Source organism: Amblyomma americanum, chromosome 6, assembly GCF_052857255.1.
Source record: "Amblyomma americanum isolate KBUSLIRL-KWMA chromosome 6, ASM5285725v1, whole genome shotgun sequence".
In the NCBI taxonomy this organism is placed as follows: domain Eukaryota; kingdom Metazoa; phylum Arthropoda; class Arachnida; order Ixodida; family Ixodidae; genus Amblyomma; species Amblyomma americanum.
Genome location: NC_135502.1, coordinates 111,846,511 through 111,858,680, shown reverse-complemented (window position 1 = coordinate 111,858,680; position 12,170 = coordinate 111,846,511). Strand labels below are relative to the sequence as shown.

Here is a 12,170-nt window from a genome sequence, read left to right as displayed (position 1 = left end):
AAAAAAAATGCACATGTACAGAACCGCTAACCCCACCAGCTCAATCAACACGTTGTAGCCGCTGTGCAAAGCCTCAGGCACTGAGGCACAGACCTGAGGAGAAAAAAAAAACAAATCTCACGCCCACATTGGACCGTATCCATTAGGCTGACAGCGTTGCAACGATCAGCGCAAAATTATGTGCGTCGATATTGAAGGCCAGCTTCGCCACTCGAAAGCAAAGTACGCGCATTAAATTGAGCGCGCTTTTCAAACAAGCGGCTACGGGGCGGTTCGTCGCAGCAAATTATGAATAGCGCTCGCGCTATGTTTCACGGCCTGCAATTTAGATCGAGACCTGCGAAGTCTCAGCACTATATTCGCGCGTTTGGGGAGACTCAACATACTTCCACACAACAACGCGACCATACGGACCACCAACAAAACTTCCGTCAAAAAAAAAAAAGAATACTACAATGTGGCCAGAGGAGTGTTCGGATCCTGCTAAACTCTGCACTGGCTGTGTGATCATTTGTAATCACTTGTTTGTAATTACTGGACGAATGTGAACTAATATTCATCGCAAAACGTTATGAAAAGATGTACTAACTCCGTGATAGTCAACTTAAACTGATTATGCGTGCCTAAGCTGTATAATTGTTACATGAAGCGCTAAGCGCTCACGCAGACGACAGCCTTTCCGAGTGGCGGTTAACGCGCAGAAGTGGAGAGAGATCTTTGCTGAGACTTTCGTGCGTTGACTGGAATGGCGAGCGAAGACGACTTTGCAAAATTTCGTCACTATTTCACGGACGAAGAATGGAAGGGCCTTTCGGAATGCATGAAGACGGCGGACTCGAACCTCAAAAAGAAGTTCGAGCTGATGCTGAATCTGGGTGAGTGAACTCTTTTGTACTGCCTTCCTTCGGAGCTGCGTCTTTGAAAGCGCGAATTGCTTTGAAAGTTCTCTGCGATTAATATAGTTTAAGGCTACCAGAATGACGCAATTTTCAAAAAACGCAGCAACTGTGCATATTAGAAAATTTGTGGGGCCAGAATCAACGGCTGAGTCGCACACCACGACAGACATCAATTATTGCTAGCATAAAAGGAGATACAAACAGAAAAAGTCTTGCGCATAAAAGATGACTCTTACCTGCATATTTACAGGACTGAAGCCAGTGCTTCCTGAATTTATGAAACCAAAACCGGCCCCAGCTAAACCTGCTAAACCTGCAACAAAGTCCAATTCCCGTAAGTATACAAAGAGCTGTCACAGTGTCAGGTGCTGAGATAATTCTTTCTTTTATTTTTACGGCCAGTTTCTTGCTTCATATGCTGATGGAAAGATGCACGTCTCTGCCTCAGTTGCATCTCGGAGCGATATCGCAGAGGTCCGTGACCCTGTATACGCTTAGAATGAGTTTTGTTCGACCTAGAACAGATGTTGGATAATATGTTCAACCAATATTTTGTTGCAGTTGAGAAAACACCTTTTCAGATTAGACGGTCGTGACAAGTTGTTAGTGCGAGCTGCTCGTTTCGATAGGCAAATGATAATAAATACAGCGTACGACGCAGTTAATTGCGCGCCGTAGAATGCTTTTCTCAGCTAAACTGGTGACTTGTTCGAGCTCAAATTCCGCACATAAATGGCAGCAGCTCGGTACAATTGTTTCATGATACATTTGTGTGATGTAATTGCCTGAATCGGTAAAAAAAAAAGAAGTCGGATATTTGCATCGTCTGTGGCGACGAGGAAACGAAACTAGCCGTTATCTCAGGAAATGTACTAGTAGCGCCATCTCGTTTGGCAGATGTGGAGATTCGGCAAAGGAGGCGGGTGGGGATGGTTTGCGGGAGATTTGAACACGTTTTTTTTTTTCAACTGCTTTGGTAATGATGACAAAAACTTAATTTGGCCAAAATTCCACTAAATTTCAAGTCTTTTGTAAAATAAAAAAGACGGAATTAAGTGGAATTACATTGCCGAATATTCGAATATCGAATATTCTTTGCCGGAATTTCTTTGCCGAATTTAGTGGAATTCTTTGTTGAATATCCACCATTTCTCTCCGAAATTTGAGCTCGAACAACTCATCAGTTTAGCTGAGAAAAGCATTCTACGGCACGCGTTTAATTGTGCGACAGTCTGCATCATGTTACACAGCTACCTAAGTATGAGAGACGCCGTAGTGGAGGGCTCTGGAATAATATAGACCACCTACCTAGCTATAGGTTATTTAATATCGGGTGATATATCGACAGAACATGTGTGCGTATATGCATTTTGCCTCCATCAAAATGTGCTTCTACTTCGGTCAGGATTCAATCTCGCGTCCTTTACTGGGGCTCAACAACCAATTACCATTCACTGAGGGCCCCCAGTGGGTAAAATATAGTAGAAAAGACAATCGCGCGGCTGCGATAGGATCCGAACCCACGGCCGGCCCATATACATGCCGCGTATGGTGGTCCCACCTCACCTACAATAATGGTAGTCTAAAAAAACCTCGGGCCTTCTTAACCACATTCAGAGAATAAAACGAGATAGCATTTGGAATATCGCCCACACCAAAATATTGTTGTCGCCTGTGTTGTCGCCTGCCTCAGTCCCGTCCTGTTTTGCGGTTTTGCTCTTCATGATGTCATACCAACTGGCCTACACCAAAGTCCTTCTAAGTTATTCCAAAGGACCCCCAAATTTTGCGAGTAAGCCCATCCCATAAAAAGTAATAAAGTGGATTAGTGCGGAATAATGGGTCTCTATTAATTCGGATAGGTGGATTGGTGGGGATTAGTGAGTGGATTGAGGTGGAAGATTGTGTCGCTATGATAATTCAGTGGAAGGTACTAGAAAATTCCTCAGATTTACACATTTGATGGTGCTGATGGCGACGCGCCCCTCTTGACCAATCATTGAATTTCGTTACGGAGAAGCCCGGTGGTTTTCGCAAGACGACGACTTAATTTGGCATTGATAAATGGCACACACGCCCGTGAGCACACACACACACACGCACGCACATCCGTTACCCTCGCGCGCACCCACCACACATACACAATTACAAATACACAGCCACCGGAAAGGGAAAACCATATGCCATACGTTCATTGGTCTCTTGACTGAATGAGCTCCTTTGTACGGGTGGACTACTCTTCCTAGGAAATTGTTCCAGAGAAAAATGCGCGCACTCTTTTGCAAAAGTTTCGTGGAAATGCACGCGATACGGTTCCTTTTCCGTCAGTAGAAGTCGCTGCTCTAGTAACCAAATTCGGAGATTCTCGGTATGATTATGCGCCCGGCACAGAGCTGTTTTAACTACACGATGCATAAATTAGTGGCAGAATTTATAATCAAAGGGGCTCTGAAACGTACAGAACGTACACAGTAACAAACAGCCATTCAGAGATTTCGTACATCAAGTAAACACACCTTTTCCAATAAAAATTGGGCAGCTGCAAGTCCATTCACAGGATCAGGAAACGCTTCAGGCTATCAAGAAATGTGTCATGGTCAATCATAGACGCCACGAATTCCGATCGAAACTCACAAACTATCCTCCGAGCTTTCTCACAAACTTTCCTTTGAAACAGTTTTGAAACATGACTCAATTACTAGAGATTATATATGGCTTGATGTTTTACTGGGCTGGGGACTGCTGTTTGGTTTTTGTTCTCCTAATAGAGTGTAGTAAGTGACGCTTGATTGGTCTGGAGCATGTTTGTTTTTCTGCGCAAAATAGTAGCATTCCGTTAAAACTGCTTGATGCGCACGATTCTACAAGCCAGTCTTACAAATATCGTGGGGTGAAATGCAGCCTCGCCCGAGACGTCTTCCAGCGGGTCCCGCTACCCGAGACGCCAGCGAAAAGACATCAACTACATGGAATGCGAGAACTCGGACGAAGAATACCTATGTGAGTTGTCTGCTAAAGCCGGTTCCTGGCTTCCAACACGAGAATGGGAAATGCACACCTTATTGTAAAAGAGTCTTTTAGTGTTGCTCGTAAGGGGTGAACACATGAAATGCAGAGCGGCTTGTCTACAGCGTCAAGCGCTCTTAGCACAAACCTTCTTAGCTACTTACATGCTTCACTTTCTGGAGCGGCCAGTTGGGCAGCTTGTTATACGGTTAATGTATGTCGCACAAAAGGAGTGTTCTGATGAATTCATTTTTATCATGGCCTGAATGAGCCTAGGACACCCAGACACGGATATTTCACTCGCAAATTGTTTCCGCTGCAATCGGCGAGCAGTGCATATATATAATATCCCAATGGGCATTGAAACTCCCTTGGATGTCCTGTAGAAGTTCAAGATGTCTGCAGGGCGTCTGCAGAACGTCCAAGGAAGATTCAGTGCCCATTCTGATGTCGGCATCCGCGCACCTTTTTTTTTTCCTAAATCACGGTGCGGGTAATCTGCTTCCAGTTTGCGATGACTGCGGTGTCGACCATCCCGGCGACTGCCCCAAACACGGACCACTGACCCATGTCAAGGACGCAGAGGTGAGTGCAAGCACGCGAGCTTGACGAATTTGAAAAGCTGCCTTCAGACCGCGTTCGCATCTACCTCGTTTCGGCCGGCACATAGTGATCCGGTGAAAAATACGACAGCGAACTTGCCGAACGGAGATAGTGGTGCGTAGCATCAAAGCGTGCCTTCGTCCTATTGCAGTTCTCAAATATGGCAATTCTCTCTGCCTCCTTTCACCGCCTTTTTCATTCTATTCCTGACTGCGTGGTTCCGGTTCCCACCTTGATCGAGACCGTTCACTGCGCCTTTCTATTTGACTCCACCCGCATATCAGGCCTCCTTTTCATTATTTCATCACAGTGCAATGACTGCTTGATTCATGCAAACACAACTGATGAAGAGAGTTTTCGAGTCTGAAACTTCATCTCCAAAGAATATGGCAAGTGTGGTTTGTGTGTTTCCAGGGCTGTGGCCAATGGCATTGCAGAAAGGCAGCCTCAAACTGCTACGCCGTTCGCCAAGCACTTATGGAGAGGTCTTCCCAGCTATATTGAAGATAATAATCTCTTTTCCCCTTTTAGGCTCGGCTTTCGATCAGGTCTTTCTGCACACGACGCATTTCTTCTTATCAAACACGAAGTCCTCACGGGGATACCTCCTGGCGGAGAGCACCTTCTTCTAACACTTGAAATTATGGGCGCCTTCGACATTTCCAATTCTGCAATTCTGGAAGGCCTAAATCATATACACTGTGACTCTCGCATCTTCCAATATATCGCCACCTTCCTCACTGCCCGCACAGCCACGATAGGGATCGTATCTACTAGTCTTCCTTCCAAGCACCTGAGAAGGGCACTCCACAAGGAGCTGTCCTATCACCACTGCTATTCAATAAACGTATGGCCCCTCTCGCCCACAATCTCTCTACACTCTCTGAGACATCGGATATACCATCTATGCGGATGACAACACCATCTGGTCAACCTGAGGATTCCTCGCCGCCAAAGAGCAAGCCTTACAAACAGCCATCAGTGCGGTCGAGCATTTTGTTCAGAGCAGCGGTATGCAGTGTGCAACGGAGAAATCGGAAATCATCCGTGTTTATGGTCCCCGCTATCGTTCCCCTGGCCCAATCATAATCAAATTCACAACCGCCCTATCCATGCCCTATCCAACCCTAGCCATGAGTCGAATCCAGTATGGTCTCCCATATACCACAATATTGATCGCACCGCCGAGAGTAAGATCGATATCCTTATCCGTTATGCCCTCTTTAAAACAGCTCTGGGCCTTCCCATGTGTACATCCACCACTAGACTGGTTGCATTTTGGATTCACAACATGTTTGCGGAAATCCAGTAGGCTGTTCTGAACTCCCAACAGACTCGCCTCCTCACCACCTCGGCGGGTAGGGCCATCCTTTCAAGGATAGGCGACCCATGGCCCTGACCGGAGTTCTTCCAAATGCTGTCCGCTCACGCCTTTACATAGACCCTATCCCTCGCCATATGAAGCACGAGTCACAGGCCCCGCGCTGTCAGGCCCGCCTTCGCAGCCTCTGCAGGCCATACGGCGAAGACAGCTCTGCTATATATGTGGATGTTAATTCCTATGCGCAGCCCCACAGATATGCTTGCGCTGCTGTCAATCACGCCAACACCCCTTTTCTTGGAGCGTCCTTCACGGCACAGGATGCTGCAGCCGCAGAAGCCATTGCAATAGCCATCTGCATCGAAATGTGCGACACCCAACACCACGGCACTCACATTTTTATCCCAAGCAGCCTGCAGAGCCTAAACGAGAGGACCAGTCCCGGGCACGGCTCTCCGCATATTGGGCGGCACTCTTCAGTATGATCACGTCATCACCTGGCGACATGCAGGTCTCGATGTCAATATTAGTGCAGATACCGTGTATAGCTCGAGATTACACCGACCGAGCAGGGCACCTTGAGTCTACTCTTTACCCCCTCTCAGCCCATTTTTCAACCTGCCTAGAGACCCTCCTCCTAAATAGGCGTCTCTACGCCCCGCCAGATAAGAATCTCCCTTGAGGATTCCTACCTCCTAAGCCGCATCGAAACACTTACTTTCCCCAATCTCCACCACCTATACCGCATTCACCGAACATTATGCGCAGATACATGTCCCTGGTGTGGCGATATTCCCCCGTTCACGGACGTTACATGGATCTGCTCAGCTAAACCGAACCACTTGAAGCCGCACAACGCGGCTCTGGAGCAGTGGGAGGTGAAGCTGGCCAGCGGCACCCTGGGAGACCAGGAGGCGCTAGTCGTCATCGCCCAAGCGTCGGCGGAAGCCACTGGAGTCTTGAGCTGAGGAGCCCACCCCCAATCCGCTCCGGTCTTCTTTTTACAAATAAATGTTTATTCTCTCTTTCTGCCATTGACGTCACTGTCGCTGCTGCCATTGAGGTGGAAGGTAAGGTGAACGCATCTGGTTTACACGCAGTAAAAGATGGTTCGGAGATCGCTGCGTTGGAAGCACGGCAGTGGCAAATGTTTAGATTCCATGCCGGTGAGGCCTAAATGTTTCTGGAATCTGTGTTTAAAAACCCATTAATTTCTAGACAGCGCTTCTTAACGTCACGAAAAAAAGTTGGAAAAAAAAGCATTGTCGAGGAGAGAGATTAAAGCAGGTTAGGGACAAATAGCAAAAGGCAGAGCGATGTGCGATTGTGAACAATGGTTCAGAATGGTATGTTTTCATTGGTGACAAGTGCAGCTGGCCTCAACTCAAAGGTCAGTATGGCCTTCCTACAGACACAAGTAACCACTTGCCTGCAGGTAATATTTACGGCCATGTAAGGTATTTTATTACCTGCAGCTCTTAGTGCCAAAGGATAGAATTACACGTTGCTCGTGGATAAAAATTGGCTGCAGATATTCCCACAAACCTATGCTGCTGCTCCATAGGATGAATCATCTTTTGGCAAAAAACAGTGCTTCCTGGAAACTGCATATACAAGCACCACTATGATAGTAAAATGAGCAAACTCTGCACATGACTAATGAGTCTTTCTGTTCACAAGAACACTGCTACCCATCAATTACTCTGCACTGACAAGACAACAGCATAAAGCAGACCACAAGATTATGCACCAACTAATGGAGTATTTATTGCACTTGGAAACCCTTGCTTTATTCTTGCCAACACACGTTTTCTATAGCTCATGCAGAACTTTGGAAGCACGGCCAGCCGCCGAGGAGAGAAAAGCCCTTGTACTGGCCTCAAATAAAGTTCTTTTCCTTCTTTCTTTCCTTCGATGTTTCGTTATCACTGCATATCATGTGAAACGTTGCAAGGGGGAAAACAGCATATGCAATACCATGACGCATGCAGTTGAGAGAGAGGCCCTAAATATAGTTGTTTTCTTCAGTTTCGCTGTCGCTGCACGTTAGATTTCGTGCTATGCATCTTTACTGTAGCGACTTTTAGAAACCTTCCCGCCTCAACCGCCGGCTCATTTGCGATGCGCGCCCGAACCAGATATGTACCGTTGCCAAGCTTACTACCAGCCTAAAGTTACCGCAATATGCTAGCTCCGTGCGCAGTTTCACCGCAAACTAGCCAGTGGTAGACGTGGGCAGATTTTAAAAACCGTGTACGTTCATGATGCATAACAGGGGTGTATGCTCGCATATGAATTAAACACAATACACACTTGAAACCTTATTTTAGCCGGCACTGTGTTGAGCCTCGAGGATATATTACTTACCAGCGCAAGTTGTCGGCGTGACTTGGTTAGTGACGACGGTGCAAACCGAAAATTTCTGCACGTACGACACGTCGGCATACGGTTACAGAGGCACCAGTCTTAATCCTGTGGACCAGCAAGCGAACTTCGAAACACATGTCGTGTGGGAAACGCAAGAAACAAAAACACATGATACACAGCTTGCGCTGGGACTGCGACAACCGCGGCTGTGACAGCTGCGAGGACCGCCCGCACCAGACCGGGAGTGCAAAACGAAAATCTTGTAAAAAACATTATCACGCACTGAAAATCCATAATTTTCAGTTGTAATCACTAGAAGCTAATAATATTACATGTAATTTGAAATAAGTGTCCAGTAGCGGCTCCGTGACGTCTATAGAAGCAACTGTTCAATAGCCATTCGAAACCGTATTTACGTAGATATGGTGCACAAAAGAGGGAGCGAGCCTGAAAAAGTCGCAGGAAAGAGCCCGCCAACTTTAGAATGTAATTATTGGCTCTCTACTGCGCGTAGATGTATGTTATCTCTCGAATGTTCATCGCAACAACATCTAGCAAGTTAGCTACTTTACAAGGCATGCTCGGGAGGTGTTTCAGAGCCCCTTTAAGCTCTTAAGGGTATGACGCGAGAGCGTTAATGGGTCCAGTCAGCGGCCTGGTGTTCTCTTTGCGTTTTACTTCGCAGACAATGACGCTGTTCTTTCTTTCACCATCGCGTAACGCTTAAACCACCCTTGAGAGTACAATGCGATAGGATTAGAGATCCCGCTCGCGTAAGTATACTCTGTCCTCTCGTGCTGACCCGAAAGACGCGGGTTCGATCCCAGCCGCTCTAGTTGAATTCGTATGGAGGCGGAATTCTATAGAGGTCGGTGTACTGTGTGATGCCAGTGCACGTTAGCAATCCGTGGTCGAAATTTCCGGAGCTTTTCACTACGGCGTCCCTCATCGCATGAGTCGCTTTGGGGCCTGAATTTTAACAAAAGAAATCCCTGTCCTTTCGGTTCTGTCTACAAGCCCATATATGCGAAGTTGGTAATTATCTACCTCACATTCATAGATGCCTGGGACTCCCCATACCACTCCTGGATCAATGTTGCAGCGGTCAAACGGAGTGTCACTGCCCCGGCTGGCAGGTGGCTGTTTCAAATACAGCCACCGGTGGGACTTGGGAGACCCAGGCTGCTCTTCTCGACCGAGAAACCACTTACGACCAATCGTTAACTGCCGCATGCCGCGGGGTGTAGTTTGATGAATTCGCAATGATGAATTCACACGGTCACGTGCGCGACGTAGGTGGCAGTTGGGCCACCTGCTTATCTCGACTCGTCGACGACGACGCGAAATTGGAGGGGCCACTTCAGCTCCGCCTTAAGGGTATGACGTAATAAAGTTAATGAGTTAATGCCCATGTGTGCGGAATTGGTCATTCTCTACTTCAAATTCATAGTTCCCTGGGAGCCCTACTACCACTTCTGGCGCAGTGGCGTAGCGGTTAAGCGATAAGTCACTGCCCCGAATGGCAGCTGCTGCCACCAGTCCTCCTTGTGCGACCCAGGTTGCTATTTCCTAGTGACCAATCGGCAACGCTGGGCCACCTGCCACGGTGGGTAGTTTTCTCACATTCCAATGGGTAGGTTGTGATGACGCCGCAAGGGCACGTCACCGAGGTGGCCCAACTGCCTCCTAGGTTGCACTCTGTTGTGACATTCCGTGTGTGCTGCGAGGGTCCACGTTCGACGGCGCGGCGTAGACGGAGACCCGTGACAGCGGCATCATCAATTGCCCAGCCATGCTCTTTGGGTGACGACCAGAAAAACCGGTCCCGCCGCCGCCCCGGGGAAACGGGCTTTGTCCTCCCCAATTTCCGGTTACATTCCAGGACAAGGGAGCTGTCAGCGGGCCAGAGCGCGCCGTACCACAGCCGACGCTATGCGAAACCGCGAAGACGACATTCTTTCCCTCCCCCCCCCCCCCCCCCTTTGTCGTGGGCTATCGCCGGGAAGGCACCCACAGCTTCCCAGAAGGGCCGCGACGGACACCTGTCATGGCGGACAGGCAGTACTCGCCAAGAATGTGGAAAGACAGGCGCTAGTGAATTAGCTCCGAAGAGAGAGCCTGTGTATACTCTCACTTGAGAGAGAGTGGTGGCGTTTTTGTTGTTTATTTAGTTTGTATTGTTAACAGACTCTGGGGTCGAGGCTAAGCCCAGCCCAAGGGGTGGTCCCCATCTCGCATGTTATTTTGGATTGGAGAATTGATGCTTTGGGCGGGCCACTGGAAATGACCGCCCTTAGTCCTTTGTTAATCAAGTGCTTAAAAGCGCATGTAAACGGATGCAGTTCAGTCTGAGCTGGGGCTCCATGCTTAGCATGTAATGTGATGCTACTTAGGCACTAACCTGCCCGGTCGATGAGTAAAGAAGTGCAAAGTTTGTTCTGTTGTAAAATTATGCTCTGCTGTCATCATCTACAAGCTCGCCTCCTGTTCATCTTCCAAGCCGAACGACACTAGAGGAAGGGTTTGTGAACCATCCTCGAAGAAACGGACGACTATTGAAATTCTACTGCAAGCACGCTCAGGACGACATCGTTTGCCAAGAGGGCCTTCAGCGCCGAAACCCGTCAGCGTGCAGCTTCTGCCAGCAACCGCTCGAGCCCAACTCCGGAGCCACTCTATCGCCCCCATGAAGTCGTCGGCACGTAAGCTCGGACGCCCCAGCCTCTGATGTATAACCTTAACCATGTGTAATTATTGAATATACCTGTTTGTTTAAACTGAGCCATACGGTGTCTCTTTGCCTCTCCGTCCCGTGTGGACCTGCGCATTATGGGGGTCATCACACTGGTGTCAGGAGTGGGGTCTCAAAAGCAAATGTCCTCTGAATGCTGTGACATTCATGACTTCAAAATTGTAATCAAAAGGGAATCACGGGACTGATTGTGGGACTTTTACCCCCATTTGAGAGGCTTGAGGCACTGGAGGGCTTGAAAAAAAAAATGACTGTATCTGAGGGAGCTCCCACTCCACAGCCGTCGCTCGGAGCAAGCATGCTGGCATTAGGAAGCGTCATTCCGACGTTTACGGGAGATAAGACAGGGGTTCCAATCTGCGATTTCTTTTCCATGCTAGAAGAGATTGGGAAAATGGGGGGATGGTCCGATGCTCAAATGCTGGGAATGGCGAGGTGTAAGATGGCAGGAGCTGCTCATGATTTTGCCTGGCGAGACGAAAAAGTAAAATCCACAAAATCATTTGCGGAATTTAAGAAGCTCGCGTTTGAGCATTTCGACACTGAACCACGTCACGTGCGGGTACAGAGGTTCCGTGACGCCGGACAGATGGTAGGGGAGGACGTGCGAACATTTGCGTCGCGGCTTCAGCGCCTAGCACGCGATACGTTAAGCAGGGAGGAGGAAGGAGACCAGTTAAGGAAGAAATACGCGGAGGATATACTTAAAGAGGAAATGACCGCTTTGTTCGTGGCTGGTCTGCAAGACCCCGTGCGCCGGTTCGTGCTCTCGCGCAAGCCGAGCAATTTCGACCAAGCCGTGGAGGCCGCATTGGATGAGGAACGAAATGAGGCGTTAACGACAGCCGCAGCGAGAGTACGCGTCATAGAGAGAGCGGTGCTCAACCCTGAGGTTGCTCTCTTGACAGAGCGGTTAGATCGCTTGGAACAGCTGCTAACTCAGCAGGTAGAACGCCAGGTTGAAGCGCGCGCTCAACAGCGCCCATTCGCTGGAAACCGGAGACCGCCACAAAGCTACAGGCGCGGTATGCGAGATTTTGAAGACATCGTATGCTTCGCTTGCCAGGGTCGCGGACACATCGCCAGGTTCTGCCAAAACGTGCGCCGTGGGGAGCCACAAAGAGAAGCAGGCGAGACACGCCCTAAGCAAGCCTACAGCGGGGCTCCAGATACCGAGTCAAAAAACTAGTTAGTCCTCCCCAGCCTGAGGAGCGTGGGGAGG

General features: G+C 48.6%; 1 protein-coding gene across 2 annotated transcripts; it reads left to right on the top strand.

Annotated features, from left to right (window-relative positions):
• The first annotated feature begins 690 nt into the window (after window positions 1-690).
• On the top strand, window positions 691-6,828 carry LOC144094923 (uncharacterized). 2 transcript variants are annotated; one of them, XM_077628791.1, is made up of 5 exons: window positions 691-875; window positions 1,150-1,233; window positions 3,801-3,899; window positions 4,414-4,490; window positions 6,658-6,828. In XM_077628791.1, exons 1-5 carry the CDS (start codon window positions 746-748, stop codon window positions 6,673-6,675), a joined length of 408 nt encoding a protein of 135 aa, XP_077484917.1. In that variant the 5' UTR covers window positions 691-745; the 3' UTR covers window positions 6,676-6,828. The 2 variants fall into 2 exon arrangements, with proteins under 2 accessions (XP_077484917.1, XP_077484916.1); XM_077628790.1 differs by having other exon boundaries at window positions 6,598-6,828.
• The last annotated feature ends 5,342 nt before the right edge of the window (window positions 6,829-12,170 follow it).